Source organism: Mustela lutreola, chromosome 17, assembly GCF_030435805.1.
Source record: "Mustela lutreola isolate mMusLut2 chromosome 17, mMusLut2.pri, whole genome shotgun sequence".
NCBI classification, from domain to species: domain Eukaryota; kingdom Metazoa; phylum Chordata; class Mammalia; order Carnivora; family Mustelidae; genus Mustela; species Mustela lutreola.
The window spans coordinates 43,882,716-43,907,563 of NC_081306.1; the positions used below are offsets into that span (position 1 = coordinate 43,882,716).

The 24,848-nt window shown below is 49.3% G+C and overlaps 1 protein-coding gene across 1 annotated transcript; it reads left to right on the forward strand.

Annotated features, from left to right (window-relative positions):
- Positions 1 to 24,530, forward strand: EIF4H (eukaryotic translation initiation factor 4H). The gene is made up of 6 exons (XM_059154970.1): positions 1 to 156; positions 16,203 to 16,390; positions 18,326 to 18,390; positions 18,478 to 18,574; positions 22,294 to 22,431; positions 22,721 to 24,530. Exons 1-6 carry the CDS (start codon positions 98 to 100, stop codon positions 22,858 to 22,860), a joined length of 687 nt encoding a protein of 228 aa, XP_059010953.1. The 5' UTR covers positions 1 to 97; the 3' UTR covers positions 22,861 to 24,530.
- The last annotated feature ends 318 nt before the right edge of the window (positions 24,531 to 24,848 follow it).

The following is a 24,848-nucleotide window of genomic DNA, read 5'->3' on the forward strand; positions in this document are numbered from 1 at the left end:
GGCGGCGCGGCGGACAGCCCCGGCGGCGGGGCGGGGGGAGTTATATTGCGGGGTCCTTCCTCGCTCACCCTGGTTCCTCTCGGAGCGGAGACGGCAAATGGCGGACTTCGATACCTACGACGATCGGGCCTACAGCAGCTTCGGCGGCGGCAGAGGGTGAGGCGGGCGTGCGCGGGCCCCGGCCGGGCGCGGGGGGCGGGCGGAGTCGGGGACCCCGGGGGCGGCGGGCGGGCGGGCGGGGGGGGGGGGCGGCCCGGCGGGGCCCGCGGAGGCCTGGGAGAGGCGCCGGCGGGGCCGCGGCCTGGAAATGGCGCGCTCCGGGAGGGGGCGGCGGCGGTTAGGCTCCCCCGCGTCCTGCTCGCGGCGCAGGTCGTCCCCGTGTGTCCCGCCGCGGCCGCCGCGTCGTCTCGGCCCTGCCTCGGCCGCAGGGCCAGGCCGCGGTGGCCCCGAGCGCCCGGGAGGACGGGCTCCCGCGGCCGTCCCCATCCCCCAGGACGGCCGGGCCCGCGCGGGGCTCTGCTGCAGCGCGGGGCGGGGGCCGGCGCCGGGCCCGCTCCGGTCGCGGTCGGAGTCGCGGCCTCCGGCGGTCGCTGCCCTGCCGGCTCCCCGGCCCGCTTCGCTGGGAGGCCAGCGGACGGGGTACGGTCGGGAGGGCGAGGGGCGCCTCCCTTCCCTGACGCGCGAGGCCGGGACTGGCCCGATGGGCGCCGGGAGACGGGGGGCCCTGAGCAAAGGAAAGCACAGTCGGATTTCCTCTTGTGCTGTGTCTTGGGTCAGGGCGCCTTCGTGACAGGTGCTCCGTGCTTCCCGGCGGAAAATCTTCCGCTCCTCCCCGGTTTCTCCTTCTCTGACCTGGGGAAGGAATCGCAGTTAAGCCTCGTTCTGACTTCGGTCGTATCCAGACCCTATATAATGGAGACACCTCGTTTCCACGCTGGGTTTTGCGCGATTTTTTCTTTCTTTCTTTTTTTTTTTTTTTTAAATGCAAGTTCCCTTCTCCAGAATTCAGGAGATGGGCTCTTAGGCATCTTCCTGTTGGTGAAGGACACACTCGGCCATTGTGTACTTTGACAGAAAGGATTCCTTTCCCAGGATAACCCCACAATAGTGCCTACTGAGGTGTCCGGTCTCCTGGGTTTTCAATCCGAGAAGTATCTTTGTTCGGTGAAGAGTGATCTTTTAAAACCTTGGTTTGGGACTGGCTCAGACAAAGGCTGTTCGGGTGCCGGAGTGTACCCGGTATTAATGACACTGGAACATGGGAGTCCGGGAAGGTGGAGCCACCTGTTCTTTTCAAAGAATATTTTATTTGCTAATAAAAAAAAAAAAAAAAAAGAAATAGATGTCGGACGACCTGTAAAAGTACTTGCCTTTGGGGTATGTTTCTAGACGTGAAATTTGCAGCTAAGTCATCTTGAAATTTAATAACTGGGATTTTTGTTTTGTTTTGTTTTCCAGTTCCAAGAAACATTTGGAAGTGCCCAGGAAAACTCTTAAACAGAGGGGTTTGGTTTGATTGAAGGCAGATCCGAGGAGTTTTAGTTGGGTTTGGGACTATAATAAGTTAGTCATATTAATTTTGAATCTGGGTTTTGGAGTTTGGATGGGGTTTTTTTTTTGTTTTCTTTTCTTTTCTTTTCTTTTTTCCCCTTACTCTGCCTTTTGACAGACTTGCCAGCTGTTCCGATGACTTCAGGTGTTTGAGGCAGACTTTCAGTGGATGTCACATTTTGACAGTTGGGTTGCCTTGAAACGATATCAAGTGGTCGAAATTCTCTTGCTTTGCTCTTTGTTAGAAACATCAGAAGACAAGTAAAAGATGTTAGCCCTGTGTCCAGATGTGCTCCAGTGGGAAAATAGCTAGGCCCTCTGCATGTCCTAAACTTACTTTTTTTTTTTTTTTTTTTTTAAGATTTTATTTATTTATTTGACATACAGAGATCACAAGTAGGCAGAGAGGCAGGCAGAGAGAGAAGGGGAAGCAGGCTCCCTGCTGAGCAGAGAGCCAGATGCAGGCCTCACAGGATCCTGGGATCATGACCTGAGCCAAGGCAGAGGCTTAACCCACTGAGCCACCCAGGCACCCCTGTATGTCCTAAACTTTCTGATAAAAAGTCACTTTACTGTTAAAGCTCTTCACATCTGACCTTGTTGGAGCTTTCCGCTTGACTTCAAATCCATGTAAAACTACACGGGAAATACCACTCAGATTTCTAAAAGTTGTTCTAAAAACCTATTGGTGAATTTGTGTGTTGATGTAAACAGTGTCTGGAGCAGGTCCAGAAGCTTCGCAGACAATCAAACATGCCGCTGTGTGGCCTGGGCCGAAGCTTCCTTTTCCAGTGTCAATGTTAATTTTAATTTCGTTGTATCTGGAGTTACTAAGTTACTGGTTTCTCTGAAATTTAGCAAGATGGTAGGCTAGTTGATAACCTTCAGTGATCATTTCTACCGTTATGCGTGTTATGTGTCACATCCACAGATGTCTCAGTGCTCTCTGCTTATGCTTAGGCATTTTAGAAGGTTGTCGCTTCTGGAAAGCCAGTCTTTTGCATCGCTGTGTTTGGTACTTCAATACCAAGACACCTTCCTCTAGTCTGAAACACCTTAGCTGAGTAAGAGGTCTCAACTCTAAGCCACTTGGGTCACAGACTAAAGGAATCGCAGGTTTGAAGTACATGGTCATAACAAAAAACTTGGTTTTAATAATTATACATTCCCTGTAAGTTTGTTTTGTAGTCGTATGTAGTAATCAGTGCTGTTGTCAGGAAGCAGGGTTAAGCTACTGCTTAATTTTCTCCACTTACAGAGGCATGTCCCTGGCAGCCAGAGAGAGACCTGGGGACTGCATTGCCGGCCGAAAAACAAGTCCAATCAGAATTCCAAATTAACGTAGTTAACTGTACTAGATCTGGAGTGTATTTTGTTCGGCAGTTTGCTAAATTTTCTTCCTGGGTTTTAATTCCTCATTTGCCATTGGTGGTAGAGTACTAGTGTTTACATTGCTGACTACAACACGCTTTTGAGTGCTCCCATCTAAAACCATCAGTTCTGAGAATCAGTGGAACTTGGAGGTAGCAAGAATTGAAATTGCTGAAAATGGTACCTTCTGAAAAGTGGTAAAACTACACGTTTTAAGTATTCTTCATCAAGTTCCAGGTTAGGGGGAGGGGGATTGGAATTCTAGCTTTTGAGTCTTCTTAGACTTAAGCTTGGCATCTCCATCTAAATTTCTAAGCATATCTTAAGACTAAAAGGGGGAAGAAAGCAGTCTATAAAAACTAACTATTTGCATCGATCATGGTAGAATTCATGAAAGTATTTAAAAGCTTATTTTTTAAATCCTGTTTGCCTACCGAATGACAAGTAGCTTGGGGTTCCTGCCCTCCTCCCCCCCTTCCCCACTCCCTAATCTCCCAGTGCTTGATTCTAAATCATTATCTTCTATGAAGTACTTGGCTTTACCAAGAGCCTCTGACACAGTTTGGGGGAAAGGCCTAGATTTGGATTAGAATCAGGCAGAGAGGACAAAGGTCAGGTGTCAGCTGAGCCTTGAACCACAGACTAGCTGTGAGACGGGGGACCGGTTCCTTTACCTCTCTGAGCCTCATTTCCCCACATGTAAGATAGAAACTCTCTGAGGGTATCAGGAATACTCAGTGAGATGTCTCAGGCATGCAGCATGGCGTCCGGTATGCTTATTAAATCTTAGCTCTTGATTTATAATTTTTTATAAATTATGATTTTTACTAAAAATCTATAATTTTTTTAGTTCTTAAAATACTTCCCTTGCATCAGTAAGAATGGGAAAATTTCTGTTGAATTAATGAGTGAATTTTTACTTTCCTGGCTGCATTCCTAAAGCCAAGTAAGCAAAATCTATTCAGTACATAGGTATAAAGCATCTTAGGAGGAGCGTACTGTATCATAAATGAATGCTAGCTGAGTAATTCGTTCTTGTATGTTAATTGGTTTCTTACACAATTTATGCTTGGAATATTTAGTGTAAGTGCTTCTGAGATTCCTAAAAACTTTCTTTTTTTTTTTTTTTTTTTTTTTAAAGATTTTATTTATTTATTTGACAGACAGAGATCACAAGCAGGCAGAGAGGCAGGCAGAGAGAGAGAGAGAGAGGAGGGAGCAGGCTCCCTGCTGAGCAGAGAGCCCGACGCGGGACTCGATCCCAGGACCCTGAGATCATGACCCGAGCCGAAGGCAGCGGCTCAACCCACTGAGCCACCCAGGCGCCCTCCTAAAAACTTTCTTAGTATATTTCTGTTTTGAAATTAACCTTTAGTGTTCTGGGAGGCTATGATGCAAGTTCAAGCAAGTAGCCTTCCCAGAAACTTGGACCATGTTAAAACATTGGTGGGGGAGGGGTAGCAGTCCCAAGTTTAGACACCCACCCCCCCTTCCAGTCTCCAGCTTCTCCTAGAACTAGAAGAGAGGGGTGGGTGGGAGAGCATGTCGTGCCTCTGCAGTCCGTTTGTACAGCTGGTTCGACCTGCATACTCGGGCCACCACGTAAGTGATTGCTTGATTTTTGATAGAACTTAACAACTGTAAGACCTAAGTTGGCTTTTTTAATTGAATGTCCTTGGTTCTTTGAAGTTTTCCACATTTTTTTTTTTTTAATTTTACCTATTTATGACAGAGAGAGAGAGAGAGGGAACACAACCATGGGGGAGCTGGAGAGAGAGAAGCAGGCTCCCGAATGGGGCTCGATCCCAGGAGCTGGGACCCTGACCTGAGCAGAAGGCAGACACTTAACGCCTGAGCCACCCAGACGCCCCTCTGAAACGTTCTTGCTGGGACCCCGTTGAAGACATGGCATCTCTGGTTAAACCTTGTATTTCGGGATAGGGCCCACAGGGCATAGTTCAGGGGGATTCTTCACAAGTGCGTGATTTGCAGCGTGATGGGTTGGTTGTTACTGGGTGACGCCGATCTTCCAGCTGTTGGCACGTTTCGTTATAGAGCATCAAAAATCATGTTTATTAATATCACCATTGATTTTATCAGAAATTTCAGGTATTGTGAGGTTGTCAAGCTTATGCTGATGGATACAAGTTTTCTTTTTTCTTTTCTTAAGATTTATTTATTTATTTATTTATTTATTTGACAGACAGATCACAAGTAGGCCGAGAGGCAGGCAGAGAGAGAGGAGGAAGCAGGCTCCCCGCCGAGCAGAGAGCCCAATGCGCAGAGAGCCCAATGCGGGGCCCATGACCCTGGGATCATGACCTGAGCCGAAGACAGAGGCTTTAACCCACTGAGCCACCCAGGCGCCCCTACAAGTTTTCTAAAACTTTATTTTTTTGCCTAAAAGCCCAGTCTGCATTTTATCATTGGTAACAGATACTATTTTCTTTGAAGTGACAGATTCACTTCATTTTCAAGACAGTGTCTGTCTCGGTGGCTTGGGTACCTGGTCATGGTCTCTAGGTCCTGGGATTGAGCCTAACATTGACCTCCAAGCTCAGTGGGGAGTCTGCTTGTCCCTCTCCCTCTGCTGCTCCCCCTGCTTGTGCGCTCTCACTCCCTGTCAAATAAATCTTTTAGAGAAAAGAAAATGTCAGCCTGATATCAAAGTCTGAATAACCATTGTTTAGGTCTTCAGGTAAAAATGGTGTCCACAAAAGGAAGAGCTAGTTCAGCTTGTAATTCACTTGAGCGAGTGTTTTCCTGGACATAACCATTGCATTTCTTTTCCTTCCTTCCTTCCTTCCTTCCTTTTTTTTTTTTTTTTTTTTTTTTATTCATTCATTTTAGAGAGAGCACAAGCAAAGGGAGGGAGGGGGTGGTGGTGCGGAGCCCGGTGTGAGGCTGAGTCTCATGACCGGATACCGTGCCCCGATTGGAAATCAGGAGTTGGAAACCCAGCCGACTGAGCCACCCAGCCGCCCATGACCATTTCCAAGTGTACAGTTTGCCAACCCTAATGCCTACAGTGACACTCCCCATGCTGTGTCATTGCCACCACTGTTCCCAGACCTTTATTCTCACCATCCCCGAACAGAAACCCATTAAGCACCTCTTAATTCATTTCCATTCATTTAACTTTATAAACCTTTTTGGCTGTTCTCTTTTCATCTGTCTTCCCCCATTGTGGGGAGGGGACAGAGTACTTTCAAGCCAGTCACAGCATCCTGTCATTCTGCCTTAGAGTACTTCTAAACCTGCACACACACATCAAGCTGCCCAGGGGTCTCTTTCTAACCACCAGCGTTTCTGTTGCCCAGTTCATACTCAGTTTTGCATAGTTGCCTCAAGAACTTTTTCATAGAGGGCACATGGGTGGCTCAGTGGGTTAAGCCGCTGCCTTCGGCTCAGGTCATGATGTCAGGGTCCTGGGATTGAGCCCTACATCGGGCTCTCTGCTCTGTGGAGAGCCTGCTTCCTCCTCTCTCTGCCTGCCTCCCTGCCTGCTTGTGATCTCTCTCTGTCAAATAAACAATAAAATCTTAAAAAAAAAAAATTGGGGCACCTGGGTGGCTCAGCTGGTTAAGCCACTGCCTTTGGCTCAGGTCATGGTCCCAGAGTCCTGGGATCGAGTCCCACATGGGGCTTCCTCTGCTCTGCGGGGAGCCTGCTTCTCCTTCTCCCTCAGCCTTTCCCCCTCCTTGTGCTCTTTCTCTCTCTGTCAAATAAATAAATAAAATCTTTAAAAAAAATTATTTCATAGAGTTGGCCTTTTTGAATCTGCAGAAATCTGATTACGGAGCATTTAAAGCACAAAAGTAGAGTCCAGTGTGATGACACACTTTGTGTGCCTGGACCCGCTTTGTAGAGTGACCACTTGTATCTCATCTGTACTTCCGCGCGCCTCCTTCCTGCCTGCTGCGCGCTTCTGGATTGTTTTCAGGCACATCTTAGACATCACATTTCATTTCAACTGCAAGTACTACAGGATGAGCTTCAAAGTACAGACTCTAGAAAATGTGACCACTGGGGCGCCTGGGTGGCTCAGTGGGTTGAGCCTCTCTACCTTCTGCTCAGGTCATGATCTCAGCATTCTGGGATCGAGCCCCGCATAGGGCTCTCTGCTCAGCGGGGAGCCTGCTTCTCCCTCTCTCTGCCTACTTGTGATCTCTCTCTCTCTCTCTCAGATAATAATCTTTTTATTAAAATGTGACCACAATATTTTCACATCCAAAAACTTCCCAGTAAATGTTTTGATTTCTCTTAATTAGCTGATACATTTTGGTGTACAAACCGATTTGTTTGAATCAGAAGCAAAAGTTTGCACATAGCTTTTGGTTGCAGGGCCAACTAAAATCTCCTGATAGGTTCCTATGAAGTTAGGGGTGTGTGTGTGTACCTTTTTTCAGGACCCTTTCAAAGCATTTGATTCTTTTTTATTTAATATTTAATAAAATATTTATTATTTTATTTATTGAACAGAGATCATGGGTAGGCAGAGAGAGAGAGAGGAAGAAGCAGGCTCCCCGCCAAGCAGAGAGCTGGATATGGGGCTTGATCCCAGGACCCTGAGATGATGACCTGAGCCACCCAGGTGCCCCAAAGCATTTGATTCTAGCAGCTTCCCATGTGGAAGGAAGCTAGAAGTTAAATTTGTTATTAGCAGAAAACAGTACATACTAAGTATTCATCTTAATACATATGTTTTAGTGCAAGTAACTTAATATGACATTTCTTTTTTTTTTTTTTTTTTTTTTTTGAAGTATAACATACAGTGTTGTATTCGTGGTTTTTCAGATAGTAAGTAGAGAAGAGAAGAACTGGTAGTTTTGTATGCCTTTGAATTCTACCTTTTAACTGGTGGTCTGTCTGTGGCACTTTGTACTTCTCTAAATAATTGAAACGTGGGGCGTCTCGGTGGCTCTGTCGTTAAGCGTCTGCCTTCAGCTCGGGTCATGGTCCGAGGGTCTTGGGATCGAGCCCCGTGTCGGGCTCCCTACTTGGTGGGAAGCCTGCTTCTCCCTTTCCCACTCCCCCTCCTTCTGTTTACTCTCTTGTGGTCTCTCTCTGTCAGATAGATAAAATCTTCCAAATAAATGAATGAATGAAACTTGTAGATCATATAAAATTGACCATCATATGAAAATGTGAAGTTTTCTTCAGAACAAATTGGAGCTGGTAGTATGTGGAATGTCTGGTCTCAGATAAGCATTCAAATTTAGAAAAAAAAGAATTCTTGGCTTATAAAGTACAAACTAATCCATAGAAATAGTTTACATCATAGCTTCAAGACAGATGTTTTTTGTGGCGGTATTCTCTGAGGACCAATAAACAGCTTGAGGTTTGAGTTTTTATTTCCTCTGAAAAATCTGGAACCTTGGATTGAATAAGCTTTTGCACATGTCAAGTTACTAAATTAATAACCCATTTATTTGCTTTCAGTGATGTGTGGGAGCCCAAGATTTTATTACATTGTGATAAGTGCCTTTTTGCCTAGTAGGAAAATTTCCTAAAAGACCATGTAAAGCAGAAGTCCCCCTTGTGTTCGTGGTTCTCTTATTACAAGGCTTTCAGACTGCCCGTCCTGTCCTGGTGGTAGTTGATGAGGTTAGTTTCCTGTGACAAGCTTTTCTTACAGATGAACCGGAAGAGAACCGTGAGTGTTCCCCACGAGTGTAGCCGTGCTGTTGGGCAAACTCCTCATTATTTGTACAGTTAGTTCACCGTCGGGCGCGTAAGTGTACGTGTCTTTAGTCGTCTTGGTCACAGCCAGAAATGTTTCTGACAAACACTGAAGTACGGTGGCTCATTTGCTTGAGCCTCTGCCTTCGGCTCAGGTGATGATCTCAGGGTGGTGGCGTGGAGCCTCGTGCAGAACTCCTGGCCGAGCAGGGAGTTGATTGTCTTGTCTGTGTTCTCAAATAAATGGATAAAGTCTTAAAAAAAAGAAAGGAGAAGAAGAAAGAAACAAACTCACTTAAGTACCTAATTGAAGAAGTCATCTAAATACATGTAACTCTCTTACATTTTAGATCTTTTTCCAAATACAATAACCCATATTGGTGGAAGAAGTTATTTGTGATCCTGAGAGTAGCGGCTAGGTCTGTGTCTTCATGCCTCCCACCCGTGCTAAGTACCAGAGACTGTAATAGTTCTGAAGATAAAACCAAATTCCTGCCTTAGAACCACTTTGGATTTCCCTGCAAGGCTTGCTTTTTTTTTTTTTTTTTTTTTTTTTTAAGATGAGACTGATTTATGAAAACCTTGTTCACAGTAGAAAAGAGCTCCTTGAAACAGGGTTCACCACTGATCCTGCCCCTGCCCCCAGGGTTGATCAAAAACGTTCAGAGGCTTTCATGCCTGTCCTGTAGTAATGCCAGGTATCAATTTAAAGGGGTTTAATCGGGAATGCTGAATGGAGGCCTTGGAGATTGCATACGTTTAGCAGAGGGAGATGTTTGTGTTTTTTTAAGATTTTATTTATTTGGGAGAGATCACAAGTAGAGAGGAAGGGAAGCAGGCTCCCTGTTGAGCAGAGAGCCCAATTCGGGGCTCTATCCCAGGACCCTGAGATTATGACCGGAGCCGAAGGCAGAGGCTTTAACCCAGGTGCCCTGGGAGATGTACTTTTAATAAAATAAAAATAAAGTACTGTACATCTGTGCTGCATCGGGCTAGTTTTTGAAAACCTAAGCTACAGCTAAAATGTCATGTGGCTTTGGATGGGCTCGAGAAGTAAGGATCTGAATAAACAACTTTAGTTAGTAGAGTTTTTTTTTTTTTTTTTTTTTTTTTTTTTTTTTTTTTTTTTTTTTTTTAAAGATTTTATTTATTTATTTGACAGAGAGAAATCACAAGTAGACAGAGAGGCAGGCGGAGAGAGAGAGGGAAGCAGGCTCCCTGCCGAGCAGAGAGCCCGATGCGGGACTCGATCCCAGCACCCGGAGATCATGACCTGAGCCGAAGGCAGCGGCCCAACCCACTGAGCCACCCAGGCGCCCTAGTTAGTAGAGTTTTGATCGGGGTTCAGTGATTTTAATCAGTGTATCCTCCTAATGTAAGATGTTAGTGATAGGGAAGATAAATCAGTGTATGTGAAATGAGGCCTTGGCTTTTCAGAGTTCAACCTTTTTTTGTTATTTTCTAGAAACCGAGTAAGTTGCACATTTTGACTATTACTATTTTATTCTTTTTACACATGTTGAGTGGGTTTTGTTCTTAACTTGTAGTGTTTGTGATTTTTTTCTTTTTTCTTTTTTTTTTTTTTTTAAAAGCCCAGCAAGGGGCTGGAACTCAGGACCCTGGGATCGAGACCCAAGCTGAGATCAAGAGTCGGGATGCTTAACCGACTGAGCCGCACAGGCTTGTGACTTTTTTATATAAGATCCCGCGTGGTGCCACGTGTGGACAATGTAATCTACCCAGTAAGCATTCTCTGGATGGCGCATGGAAGAGCGGGGCTGTTGATCAGCTCCACCAGCGCGGTGTCCCTAACCTAGAGGTAACAGGAGGACACCTGATGTTGCAAATACCAGAGTGTTAATGCTCTGTGCTGGGTATCTTGGCACTGGTCTTGAGTTTTCAAGAGTGGCAGCAACAGGGCTTAAGTTCTGTGTAGCTCGTAAAGGCCGCTAGAGATGTTTATAGGTTCCTCTCCCAGAGAAGAGCTTAGCGTGAGTCCTCCCTTCTTCCTGATCTTTCTTACTGGGGCAGTCAGTCTGGGGCACTTCCTTTTCCTTCTCGCATCTCCTGACTGGATCTCATCCCAGCTCTGATACTCTCGGCTCTCCTGTCTTCCAGTCCCCTCTCCCTCCAGGCTCTCCTGGTCGGACTGTTCCTCCTCTCCTCCTCCTGGACTGTCTGTCCTCAGTTAGTGTCTCGTGAAGAGTTCAGTATTTCCCCGTGTGCTCGGGAACGTGGAGCAGCCGAATCGACTGCTCCCGGGGTGTCTTCCGAATGACCTGCCGTCCTTTGTTCGGGATGTGGTTTCTCCTTTCCAGGTGCCTGGACCCCCTCAGTGGAAGCATCAGCTCCTTCGGGGCAGGGACTCTGAGCTGTGAGCCCTCTACTGTGCTCTGTACTTCGTAGACATTGTCCAGATTTTATAGCCAGTTTGAGTGAAGAAGAGGGACTTGTCTCTAAAGATTTTTGGTCAGACTCAGAGTTGAAAGTTAGATTCCCTGAGTTACTGAGGATGTAATTTACCTTAAAACTTGCATATGTTGTTTTCAAAAGCAGTGGCCTGCCTGACGGGTAGTCGGAAGCAGCCGTGAGCAGGGAGGATGGTTGGGGAGTGGAGGGCGCAGTGTGATCGGGCCAGGGTTTGCAGTGCAGACCAGAGGGGAGGTGGGGGGCTGCTGTGGCCTGCTGCCACAGTTCATCTGTTTCTACCGGAGCAGCGTGGCCTTGGGCGTGTTTAGACTTCCCTGTAACGTTTCAGTGTTGTTATTAAACTTTTATAAAGCATTCAGGATTTATGAGGTGTTTTTATGATCAGTTTTTAAAACTTTATAAAATAAAGATTGGAAGTATTTGTCAGTTACAGACCAGCAAACTGAGGCAGCGCGGTAATTTGGAAGAGGTCTTCCGCCACCTTTAAAGCTCACATGACTCTTCTCTCCCTGTTATTTTTAACCTATTCTAGAAAGTGTTTTCGTGTAACCTAGCTTGTTCAGTTAGAGGATCTTAGGTATCTTAGGACTTTTAGCTCAGGATTTCCTGGCGTTGGGGGTTTTTTATTCTGTGGGCTGCTACCAGGCTGGACCCTTTCGTGACCTGCACATGTGCTCTCTGCTTTGTCTCTGTCACTCTTGTTGCTCAGGTTGCTGGCACACTGTAGAGTTCCACTTTTCTTTTTTCTTTTTTTTTTAAGATATTATTTATTTATTTGACAGACAAAGATCCCAAGTAGGCAGAGAGGCAGGCAGAGAGAGAGGAGGAAGCAGGACCCTGAGATCATGACCTGAACCGAAGGCAGAGGCTTAACCCACTGAGCCACCCACACACCCCAAATTCCACTATTCTAACTTGTAACCGTCGGAGCCAGTAAACAAAGCTAGCTGGGGGGGGGGCTGTTCCCGTCCCGCTGCACTGGCTGCCGTATCCTGTCTTCCGCAAACTACTCGCTGAAAAGCTAAAACACACTTAAGTCCCGTAGAACTGACCACGTCAGATTGGGTAGCGTTTTAGGGCCTCTGCAGTGATTCTTGGAAAAGCCTCGAATAGTAAACCAGTGGCAGTTTTGTGAGGCTCAGGTGAAGGGAGCAGTTAATGGGCTGGGTTAGCTGTTCCCACATTTCTAGCTTTCCAGACACTGCTTGCCCGGCGCCTGGGTGGCTCAGTGGGTTGAGCCTCTGCCTTCGGCTCAGGTCATGATCTCAGGGTCCTGGGATCGAGCCCTGAATCAGGCTCTCTGCTCAGCAGGGAGCCTGCCCCACCCACCCCCACCTGCCCTCTCGGCCTGCTTGTGATCTCTGTTAAGTAAATAAATAAAATCTTTATTTTTTTTTTTTTAAAGATTTTATTTATTTATTTGACAGAGATCACAAGTAGGCCGAGAGGCAGGCAGAGAGAGAGAGAGAGGAGGAAGCAGGCTCCCTGCTGAGCAGAGAGCCCGATGTGGGACTCGATCCCGGGACCCCGAGATCATGACCTGAGCCGAAGGCAGCGGCCTAAACCACTGAGCCACCCAGGCGCCCCATAAAATCTTTAAAATACTGCTTGCCTGGGACACCTGGGTGGCTCAGTGAGGAACCTGCTTCTCCTTGTGTTGGTGCGCATGGGCGCTTGCTCTCCAACAAATAAATAAAATCTTTTAAATAAAACCAAGTACTGCTTCCCTGAAATGGGATTCTTTCGTCTTCCCAAAGCCAGGGCTGGGTTCCTACCCGACCGCGTTCTTCTCCGTGTCCCGGTCACTGGAGGAGCTCAGCCACCCTGCTTATCTAGACTCCGCAGGGGCCCGGAGCTCAGAGCGGGGACCCTGCACTCCCAGGCCTGCATCCAGTGGCCCATGTGAGGGCATCCCGCGTGCCCCTTGAGCGCGCCTTCCTGCCTCTTCTCTTAAATTTTTAAAAAATCATTGTAGGGGCGCCTGGGTGGCTCAGTGGGTTAAAGCCTCTGCCTTCGGCTCAGGTCATGATCCCAGGGTCCTGGGATCAAGCCCCGCGTGGGGCTCTCTGCTCTGTGGGGAGCCTGCTAACTCCTCTCTCTCTCTCTCTCTCTCTCTCTGCCTGCCTCTCTGCCTACTTGTGATCTCTGTCTGTCAAATAAATAAATAAAATTTAAAGAAAAATCATTGTAGCTGTCAGCCATGTGTACACGCACGCGCTCGCATATATACACAAACACGCCGGCATGTGTGCTCAGTTACTTGTGTTTATATGTCCTGCTCACTTGTGAGCTGTTTGAGGGCAGGGGACTTTCTGCCAGATGTGAGTGTCTTACTGAAAATATTTTAGCGTTTAGGGGCACCTGGGTGACTCAGTAAGTTAAGCAGCCAACTCTTGATGTCAGCTCAGAGCATGATCTCGGGGTCATGGGACCGAGCCCCATGCTGGGCCCCGCATTCAGCAGAGGGGGCTGCTTGGGATTCCCTGCACCTCCCTCAGCACGTGTGCGCCCGCACACCTGCGCACGCTCTGGCTCGCTCTCTAGTACATCTTATTAGGGGCGCCTGGGTGGCTCGCCAGTTCAGCGCTTGCCTTCAGCTCAGGTCATGATCTCCGAGACCCAGAACTGAGCCCCACATCGGTCTCCTTGCTCCGCAGGGAGCTTGCTTCTGCCTCGCTCGCTCTCAAATAAATTTTAAAAAGTGTTTTGGGGTTTAAGATCATCGAGAAAAGAACAGTGGTGTTGCAAAGAGTACAGAGGTGCAAAAATAAGTCGATTTACTAAACTTCATGGGGTGGGAGCTGGAGCCAGTGGAATACAGTTCTCTGGAAAACAAAACCGGATTTCTTAACCAGAAGGAGCAGGGTTCTGAGTCACTACACTTAAAAAATTTTAGCCATCTAAGAATTAGGTCATGATTTGGTGCTGCTAAAAACGGGTCTTAAAGAATAATATTTATCAGGAAAGATGGGGAATTTCTTTCATGATATTTCTAGCAAACTGTGGATCAAAAGCTAAGTTACTTTCCATGACTTGTACTGGTGCTTGCCCTATAGAAAGGACGACTTTGAGCAGATCTTTGTCGTGAGGAGATTCCTTTAAAATACTTCAATGTCTCCATAAAAAGAAAACGCCACCTCCCTCTTTTGAATTTTTTTCCCTCCTGTGTTCTGCAAACGATAAGAACATTTTCAGACCCACAGTGGACACTTAGAGTGACAGGGTTTGAGTTTGCTTTATCTTTAGGCGCCTCCGGGGCTCTTGGGAGAGCAGGGCGGTTCTCACGGCCCTGCCGGCCACCGCTCCCTGCAGATCGAGCGTGGAAGCCTGGAAGCCGTGATGTCTGTACGTGCTGTATCCAGATCTCTCCATCTGCTTTTTTTTAGAGCTGTTTGTTCCAGAATCAAAGATGACATGTAGCATTGGTTGTCATGTTTCATTGGTCCCCCTGCCTTTCTTGTCTGTCATGATCCGTGCCAGAATACAGGGCACACGGACAGCTCAGGCCATTGATGAGCCTTGTCTGAATCAGCCCCGCTGCGGTAGTGGGTACAGAGGAATGGTTTTCTTTCTTTTCTTTTCCTTTCCTTTTCCTTCTTTCTTTCTCTCTTTCTTTTTTAGAGTTATTTAAGAGTGGGCACAAGAAGGGGAGAGCAGAGGGCGAGGTTCAGGCAGACTCCGCACTGAGTGCAGAGCCCGACGCGGGCCTCAGGACCCAGAGATCGTGACCTGAGCCGAAGTCCGATGCTTAGTCAACTGAGCCCAGGCACCCCAAGAGTGGTGGTTTTCTTTTTACATGACGACTCCTACTTTTATGCGTTGACATTCTTACTGATGTAAGGAAGAGCTCCCCTTCCCCTTCATTCATTTTATGGACTGTTTTAGAGCAGTTTTACGTTCACAGCGAAATTGATCAGAAAAGACCGTTCTGGGGGTCTGGGTGGCGCAGTTGCTTGAGTCGCTGCCCCTTGGTTTCCCTTCAGGTCCTCATCTCAGGGTCAGGAGATTGAGCGCCGCAGGGAGTCAGTCTCTTAAATCAGTCTTTGGCGGAGGGAGAAGAAAACACAGTTCCTGTGTCCACCTTGCACATGCACAGGAGCACAGACGGCCCTGCCGTCGACACCTGCACTGACCGTGTTGTCACACAGTCGTGGTTTACATTGGGGTCACTCTTGGTAGTGGACGTCCTGTGGGCCTGACGAATGAATGTACAGTGGCCCCAGCTGCTGCTTCCGTGTCTGTAGGACATTTTGAGCCTCGGGTTGTAGGTGTGGATGACGGGGTGACTGTTGCTCTGGCCGTGTGTGCCGTGTGCCGGGTATGAGGCACCATAATCTGTACCTCTCAGTAACTAAGCTTTGTTCGTTAGCATTACCTAATACTTACCCAGTTTTACAAATAAACAAAGCTTAGAGAAATGGAGTAACTCCTTAAGGTCGGATGGTGAAGTAAGTTTGTGGCCGAGCTGGGATTCAAACCAGAACCTCTACAGATGAGTGAGGAGCTGTGGTCGAGTCCGGCTCCTGCCTTTTTGCCACTTTTGAGCCCCATAACCGTAGACACATCACCCTTTCTTGTTGCAGGGGAGGAATGGCATTGAGGTTTAAATGGATTCGTAGTACGCCCTTGAGGATCAGGGAGGTCGCGCGGGCAGCGGTGGAGCGTGCATGTACGTAGCACTTGATGTACAGCAGCTCAGGTTTTCATGAGGCTGTATTGGCCGCAGCGTGACGGTAGCGAGAAGCACGTGTGTTCTGTGTGGGTCACGGCGGCTCTAGAGATCCTTCCTGAACACAGTGCACTGACTCTGGGCAGTTCGCTTCAGCCTGGATGAGGACAACCAGGCACGAGGGAGGGCGTTTGCTAAGGTTTTAGGATGTAAACCATTTGTAGACACGGAGTCCACATAAATAGGTAACCAGCCACGCCGGGGGTACATTCTCTTCGGATTTGCAGGGAAATGTGTGTTTATCTAGGTTCCGTGCTTCCATGGACATTTCTGTCACCAAAAAATAGGCCCTTGGTCATGAAGGATATTTTGGGATACTCTTGGTAATTTCACGTTCCAGTGGAGCAGTAACCCTGGGTGGTGTGGCTGAGCCGGAGACATTGCCCTTGTTCCCTGCGCGGGGGCGAGGAGACTTGAATCCTGTCTGTTTCCCCTCCAGGTCCCGCGGCAGTGCTGGTGGCCATGGTTCCCGCAGCCAGAAGGAGCTGCCCACAGAGCCCCCCTACACAGCATATGTAGGAAATCTACCTTTTAATACAGTTCAGGGCGACATAGATGCTATCTTTAAGGATCTCAGCATAAGAAGTGTACGGCTAGTCAGAGACAAAGATACAGACAAATTTAAAGGTGAGTTGGGGGAATTCTTACTGTGCGTTTTTGTAGAGGGAGGGTTGAAACCACAGTCTTAGAGAACCAGAGGGCTCCACTTATGAAAGTGTTTGAAATATTTGTCCGAGTAGCTGAAATAAACACGGTCCTTTAACCTGTAGGCTTTCTGTTCTACTTGGGGCGAAAATGTTTTACTCGTGCTCTGATTTGTAGAAATAGGCATATGTGTATGCCCGAGTCAGCCAGCTGTTTGCCTGACCCAGCTGTGCTGTCTGTGCTGTCAGGGAGGTCCCTCGGGGGGAAATGAACAGATAAAATGGAGGACTTGGCAGGTGCATTTCACCTTGGCCCGACTCCTGGCATTTTGCTTTGAAGTTTTCCTGTAATCTAGGTATTTGTATAGAATTCATACGTACTGTCACTACATTGGTGACTTTGGAGTTTGTGTGTGGAAGAGGGTTGGCTCAGATTTCAGATCAAGTTAGTGTCTGTAGATTAGTCTCTCTGGGGCGCTCGAGTGGGAAAGCAGTAAGAAGGAAGAGTCATAGGAGCATTATCTCTGAGCTTTCAAGAGTCCCTGAGGGGAGACGTGCTCCCTGAGAGCACGGTGCGAGAGCATTTGGCTTACATTATTGATCCAGAAGAGCATCGGGGAAGGTACGGAGTGATGTCCAGCGAGGGAGAGGTGTGAGAAGCAGGGGTTTCGTGCATCTGGGCAGTTCTGTGTATAGGCAGTACTGTGATCATGTTGAAAGTTTTTTGGCTTTAGAGCCTGAAGCCTTATGATAGGAATGGCCCAAACAATGAAAACAAACCTGTCCGATCAGCCCACCAGTGTCCCTCCTAGAGGCACCAGGAGTTCCAGGCTTCAGGGGAGTTGGGCGTTGGGAGGGCAGCCTGTGGGGTGAGTCTGCAGAAGCACATTTCAGTGTGTCTCCTAGAGGTTGATCCTCCCTTTCAGCCGCTCTGAAGGGTGGCATGGGTGAGCTGGCTTTGTTGGCCTCTTGGAACGTGCGGGCGGTTTCCTCAAATACTGTAGACATTGGATCCGCTTAGGGGGGATGGTGGGGACCCTCCAGCCAAGCAGTGGGTTCTTTTGTAAGTTACTGGTGAGCAGATGGTGAACAGGACAAGTTTGGACCAAGTCTTGGGAGCACTTGCGGTCCAGTGGGCTTTGAAGGGGAAGTGCAATCCTGGTGCAGGGTGCAGTGTGAGCGCATGGGGGCGGGGGTGCGTGCTTAAGCCCAGAGTTAGTCTCCCGGTGGCAAGGAAGGGCCTTGGAAAGAGTGGGGGGGGGTAGCTAATGCAGGGGTTGACGTGAGGAAGTGTGGTTTCCTCTGCCTGCAATGTTGTGTTTACGGTCTCACGGCCGAAGCCGGCATCAGGGCACAGACTGTGGGCTCACGTGCTCGGACCCAGGCCATCTGTTTCTCCGTGAGCATCGCACAGAGGATGCCCTTGTCACTGTGTTTTTAGCTTTAGAGAACAGCTTCTGTACCAGCCACCTGAGGAGTAAGTCGTAGGCATCTTCCACCTGTTCCTTCAAAGCACGTTCGGTCTTGTCTTCGAGATCTGTGTCTTAAAGCCCCAGTTGGGTTCTGTTAAAGTTAATCAAAAGTCAGAATGAACAGCTCTTCACAGTGACCCAGGAAAGGTTTTAAGATGATGGTTAAAACTCATAAAAAGAAAGTTTTTTTATAAAAACACAGCTGCCTAAATAAATAAAATCTTAAAAAAAAAAAAAAACAGCTGCCAGATATTTCAGAGGATATAAACATGAAGAAGGAATGCCAGGTATTTTCTGTTCACCAAAAAAATACAGTCTCTCTTCTGGGCTCTCCTAGTCCACCGTGCCCTAGCTGCTGCACCAGAGTGGGGAAATGGACCAGACAGGGAGCCCCCCTGCCTTCACCCAGAGTTCCTTGAGGAAATTGGGGTTTGTTTCTCTTGCAGGATTCTGCTATGTAGAATTTGATGAGGTGGATTCCCTTAAGGAAGCCTTGACATACGATGGTGCGGTAAGTATCTTCTGCTTTTCTGTGCGTGTTAGAAGTCGCGGTGTTTTCTCTTGCCAGTACTTAACACTGTTTTCCCATTACCATTAGCTCTTGGGTGATCGGTCACTTCGTGTGGACATTGCAGAAGGCAGAAAACAAGATAAAGGTGGCTTCGGATTCAGGAAAGGAGGACCAGATGACAGAGGTGATTGGTTCTTCTGTAACTTGAATGTGAAACTTGCTGTACGCCCGCTGATGGTGGTTTCCGGAGGTTACCAATAGAACTGTCTCACGGGTCTGATACGTTTTCGCAAGCTTTTAAACACTAGTAAAAATGCTGAGAGGGAATGGACCAGACTTCTGTAAGCCTGGGGCATTTCGGTTTGGTTTTGTTTCTGTTGGAGGCCAGAACTCTTCTCTTAACTCCTGCGAATTTCTCGTCACATGAGTTGTCATCTTCCGGTGAATTTTTCCGTGTTTGTGCAGCAAGGTAATGGTGCAGCCTCAGCTTTTCTGGTGTGTATCTCAGGAATGGGTGACCCTGGAGAATCTAGGGTGAGCAGGATCCCCGGGGATGACTTCCTTTCCGGGATCAGCATTCACAGCATTGCCACTTACCTTGCAGTGGCCTTGCTGGGAGCAGCCTGGCCGGACCACTCTGTTAGCTCACGGTGTAGGTGATGTTTTCCTGAAAGGTCTCCAGGCGTGCACCAAGCCTCTGTTGGCGGCGGAGTGTGTGGGATAGGACTGGAGAAGCCTCCGCTGTAGGCGGGGTGCACGGAGCCCTGGCCCGGCTCCGCTGGGCCTCCGCCGGGCCTCCGCCGGGCCTCTGCCTGCAGTTCTCGTGGCGCCTTCATCTCGGGAGCCCCCTGGGCGGTGCGGGTGTGCACGGACACACGGAAGCACGCCTGCCTCCAGAACTACTTGCAGAAATAGTCCGGAGGTTTTGGAAGCTTACGGGAGGCCTCGGGTCACTGTGATTCTTGGTGGCCCCCGCTTGCGTGGCTGAAGTCGTGGAACTCCGCTCCCTCCCGGGTGGGCCGCATCCACTTGACCGTTGTCTTAACTGACCCGAGAGGCCTGGCTCACTCCTAAACGTTTCTTAAACTCTTTATGTTGTAGACCAGAATTCTTTAAAATTCTTTCCAGTCCCCCTATAACTAAACAGATGACTGCTTATATCTGTTGCAGAACTCAGTTTCTTATAGCCGATCAGAACTTATTCATAAAAATACAGTCTCATCCAGTAAAACTGTAATTTTACGTATAAGCTGGTCTCTGAAACACGCAGCAGAGGGCTTGCAGAGTCAGTCTAGGTGCAGCCGTTACTGGCCTGAGGAGTAGTGGTCTTGGACCTGTCGGTTTTGGATTTCTGGTATTAGTGGAACAGCCCTCGAGCTTGTGACTGGGGAAGCGTGGAGGTTACCTAAGGAACGGTTGCCTTAGTTGGATTTTTCCTATCGGAAGCTGAGAACACAGCGGACAGGACCTCGACACCTGCCAGGGCCTGTGTCCCACGGCAGGGTTTTGGTGGTCTTTATTTTTATTTATTTATTTATTTTTAAGATTTTATTTATCTATTTATTTATTTTTAAAGTTTTTTTTATTTATTAATTTGACAGAGAGAAATCACCAGTAGACGGAGAGGCAGCCAGAGAGAGAGAGAGGGAAGCAGGCTCTCCGCTGAGCAGGGAGCCCGATGCGGGACTCGATCCCAGGACTCTGAGATCATGACCTGAGCCGAAGGCAGCGGCTTAACCCACTGAGCCACCCAGGCTCCCCTTTAGTGGTCTTTAAAACCACATATGCCCACACAGAGGAGTTAATGCCTATATGCGTTATTTGTGAAAATCCATCTTTTCTTTTTTGCTCTTTAAAAGAACATTGCTATTTTTATTTGCTTTTTTATTTTTTAAAGATTTTATTTATTTATTTGACAGAGAAAGAGACAGATCACAAGTAGGCAGAGAAGCAGGCAGGGAGAGAGGAGGAAGCAGGCTCCCCAACGCGATGCATGGGGCTCGATCCTAGGATCCTGGGATCATGACCTGAGCCGAAGGCAGAGGCTTACCTAGGGAGCCACCCAAGTGCCCCGAACGTTGCTGTTTTTAAAATCATACGTGCTTGGTACAAAGAAAACTCAAGCAATACAAAATAAAAAGAAGAAAGCAAAGTCCCACCACCAGAAGTAGCCTGTGCGTTAAACTAAACTTTGTTTAAAAAAAAAAAAAACACCTTACAAGGGTCTCATGAATGCTGTGCCACCTAAAAAATCTGTCTCCACACTTAATGAAAAGGCATTCTTGAGTGTGCCGGACCTTGCTTTAAACTTCATCTTCTTCCCCTGCTCCTCATCAGAAGAGATTCTGTCACGGGCGCCGGTTTCTGCCTCTGCCAAACCTGCCTCGCGCTCCTGGACAGAGCGGTCGTGTGTCTCTAGTCGGTGGGAGTGGGAGCTGACCGGTGTTGCACGCTGGTAGCAGGAGTTACTCGTGCAGGGGAAGTGACTTCCGTACCCACGCGGGAAGGTGCGCTTCCTAGTTTATTGGCGGAAAATGTCAGGCTGAGTGTTTGAATACCAATTGTGCTCATTGAACCAACACTGTAAGCTCTGGTTCGAAGGATTCTGGAGAGACTCTTACCCCAGCTGTATGCCTCCCAGTGTGTTTCCCCATCTCAGTGCTCCCGTTGGCCCGAATCTGTTTGAAATCGTTTTCATTTCTTGTTAAAATTGATGTTGTCCGACTCTGTTTCTGAGCCGGGTTTCGGGTAACTTGATCTCTTCCCCAGTTCCTTGGCCAGCCTTGCAAACATCGTATTCTCCACGTTCAAGGGAGTTAGGGTTAAAGCTCTGAGAAGCCCAGGTGAGCAGACACCAGACAGACCATTGCCCCCGGGGCAGGCAGCAGGGTCAGCGTCCTGAGAGTCTCTGGTCGTGACGCTTTGGTCAGCCGATCAGCCCGGACCTTCTGGTGTGGATGTGTTGGAAAGACCCCTTACTTCACCTTACTCACGTGTGCTGTTGATTCGTGGTTCATCCGACCCTGAACTCACAGCAGCAGCACCAGGACGCTGCCCAAGTGCAGCTGACCTAACGCACGTCGTCCAGATGGGGTGCAGGGCCGCCTCCTTGCACTGCGAAGACCGGGCGACCTGCCACGCTCCAGCCGGGCGCGGCTCAAAACAGTGCGGTCGCCAGGGAAGTGTGCCAAAGAGCAGAAAACCTAGCACTGACCGGATTGGAAGGACACTTAGAGTCTGAGCTGACAAGGCGGCCAGGCATTGCCTTCGCTCGGCCTTAGCTACAAAACACGCATGTCAGGGGCGCCTGGGGGCTCAGTCGGTAAGCGTCTGCCTTCGGCTCTGGTCATGATCCCAGAGTCCCAGGATCGAGCCCTGAATCAGGCTCTCTGCTCGGCAGGGAGGCTGCTTCTCCCTCTCTCTCTCTCTGCCTCTCTGCCCACTTGTGCTCTCTGTCAAATAAATAAAGTCCTTATAAAACAAAACAAAAATAAATAAGTAAAAGGCTGCTTAGCTCGACTCCCCTCTAGCTGGAAGTCTTGCAGTGAAATGTGAACCTAAAGAAAAGTTGAGGCTGTCCAAGCCTGTGGAGAAAATCCTCTCCCCACGCGGCTCCCTGTAGGCCCCCGGAGCCCGGCCGTCCTCTCCTGCACAGCGGAGCAGGTGTGCAGCTGGGGGGCGGGGTGCCCTGTGCCCCGGTGCACCCCCCTCTTCCGGGGCTGAGCCCAGCACATTCGCGCTTGATTGACAACACAGGTGCCTGACTTTTCGGTCTTCACTTGCGCTTTATTTCACAAAAGCTGCCGACGTTGGACGAACTAAAGAATTGCAGAGCAGACCGGCTGCGTGGGCAGCTCTGAGTCCGTGGCTGAGAAAGTAACGCAGTGTCCCCTCCTCCTTCAGGCTTCAGGGATGACTTCTTAGGAGGCAGGGGAGGGAGTCGCCCCGGTGACCGGCGAACGGGCCCCCCGATGGGGAGTCGGTTCAGAGACGGCCCTCCCCTCCGAGGGTCCAACATGGACTTCAGAGAACCCACAGAAGGTAGGACGCTGCTTCCTCCCCGGAGGGTGTCTAGCCGGGGTGCGCTGGCTGTACGCCCCCCATACACAGGTCTTCCCGTGCCCTGGGCAGTGGCTTCTGTGGCCCACCCCGTTGTCTTAAATAGCGAGCTGACCTTTGCTAGAATGTTCGGGGTGCGCTAGGTCTTCGCGGCTGGCTTGCTAGTTAGAAAGCGGGCCAGGTCGGGGCAGTGGGGCCTCAGTGGGGCCATTTCACCCGCACGGGGAAGGGGGTCCGTTCTCGATAAACCATGTTGGCTTTTCTCCCGCAGAGGAAAGAGCACAGAGGCCACGGCTCCAGCTGAAGCCTCGAACGGTCGCAACGCCCCTCAATCAAGTAGCCAACCCCAACTCTGCTATCTTCGGGGGAGCCAGGCCCAGAGAGGAAGTCGTTCAGAAGGAGCAAGAATGAGCTTGCGGCGGGGAGGGAGCGGGGTGTGGGGGAGTTAGCGCGAGACCACAGCCTGGCCAGCCCCCCGGGCCGGCGGTCCTGCGCCTGACCCCCGTCCCCTCTCGTACAACGGAAACTCAGAGCTTGTGAGCGCATGTCAGCAGTTAACAAGTGGTTTTTAGTACATTCTTGGCTTTGCTGCACCTATCTAGTGCCTGTCTCGTGCTTTCCTTCTTTTTTTTTCTGCCTCTCCTTGCCTCTCTCCCTTCTGTGCTCTCTCCTTCCCGCACCCGAGTGTCTCCCGGGCGACGGAGGCAGCCGCCGTGGGCGTCCTCTGGTTGGAGGTGCTGCTCCGTCTCTCTCCTTTGCTTTCTCTCTTTCCTTCAGACGCATTGGCCAGACCCGGTTGTTTCTTTGAGTTTTCTCGGCGCTTCTCTCCTGACCTGCATGTTGAGTTCTGTATTGCTGTGGCTTCCAGGGGGGGAGGAGAAAACCAGGGAGGAAGTCACAGACTGGATAGCTTCTCGTTTTTATTCCGCTGTGATCAACATATACAGAATTTGAGGCACCTTGTTTCCAAAACAAGGATAAAATACCCGTTGATCCTTCAAAATTCCTTCCTGTCCCTATTTATAAGCAGCCCTGCCTCCGCTGCTCCCTCCCTGCGCAGGTGGCCCGAGCAGAAGAGGCTCTCCGCTCAACCGTGGAACCCAGAAGAAGGGGTAGCAGCGCGGCGAGCCGGAGAGGACCCGCCGAGCGCACTGCTGTGGTCACACCCACTGGGGTGCCTTCAGCACACTGTGCGGGCCGGTTCCCTCCTTTCTGCCGGCCAGGGTGCTCTGGGGGGACCGAAGGGCGGCGGTGGCAGAGCCACACAGGGCTGCCCTGACCGCGTGGACGCGGCCGCTCCTCTGGTCCCCGCTGTGTGTGGAGCCCGCATCTCTCCCTTGTGTTTCTCTCTGCTCCTTGGTGTAGCAGCGAGCTCCTGTGCTTCACAGCTTCCCTGGATTTTATAATGAAAATGGGCCTACAGTCTGGCACTTTACTTGATGAATTGAGGATTTTACTATGCAGAGCCGACAGGGACGTCCGGGTAGCCGGTAGGTGGCTCTCAGCCACCAGGTCTCCTCCTGGGGGCAGAGCTGCTTGTCCCCACACAGTGAGTTCGGCACTTGGTGGGGGCAGGGGGTGGCCGTGGCCTTGGAGCTGGAAAGCCTGCGTGTGAACAGCTCGGTTCTGCAGCGCCCAGTCCCACTCTGGGCCGCGGGGAGCGGCTCGGGGCCGGCCGGCGGCTGGAGCCCCGGGGGGAGAGCCCCGCGCGTCCCTGCCGCGGCTCTGTCCCGGGGTCTCAGCAGTTACAGAACTCTCTCTCCTGTCCTTTCTTCCCTGCCTCTCTGCTTCTGAAATAAGAACCATTTGTGTGACGCCAATACTTAACTTACGAAAGACATGCATTATGTGGTCGTAGTCAAACCCGATGCTTTCAGATGACCTACTTACATCTTCCGTGGGGAAAAGATTAAGAACAAAACAAAATCATCTAAACTTCTGGGCCACCCGGTTGACTTTTAAACGTAAGAACAGAATTCCAAACACTTCACACATTCAGCTATATGACAGAAAGGAAATCTATGGATATGGTATTTTGTGAATGATCTTTTAAATAAAAGAAAACCTTACGTAATATTTAATGCTTGTCCTTATTTTTGAGTTCTTTCTAGCTGCCCTCCACGTGCAATTTGCACCGTCTTAAAGTCGGGAAGCGACAGCCGAGTCTCGCAGCACAGGCTGCGGTGCGCGAGCCAAGCGCCTCTTGCTTTGGGAACTTGGAGGAATCGTGAGATTCTTTTCAGAGCCGGTGATGATCAGAAGCAGCACACCGGGGTCTCCCTTTTTTCCTCCTCATTTCCCAAAAAACGTGATTTCCTGAACAGAGACCTTGCGTGCACAGGTGTGTGGCCGTGGTGTTTGATTAGGTTTTAAAGGCAGTTTCTGCCCAGAATGGAAGA

Bases quoted from the DNA above. Each gene is read 5' to 3' on its own strand.
- EIF4H (XM_059154970.1), top strand. From the start codon at position 98: ATGGCGGACTTCGATACCTACGACGATCGGGCCTACAGCAGCTTCGGC. The intron at 157-16,202 runs GTGAGGCGGGCG...TTTCCCCTCCAG, and splicing joins AGCTTCGGCGGCGGCAGAGG to GTCCCGCGGCAGTGCTGGTG. The intron at 18,391-18,477 runs GTAAGTATCTTC...CATTACCATTAG, and splicing joins CCTTGACATACGATGGTGCG to CTCTTGGGTGATCGGTCACT.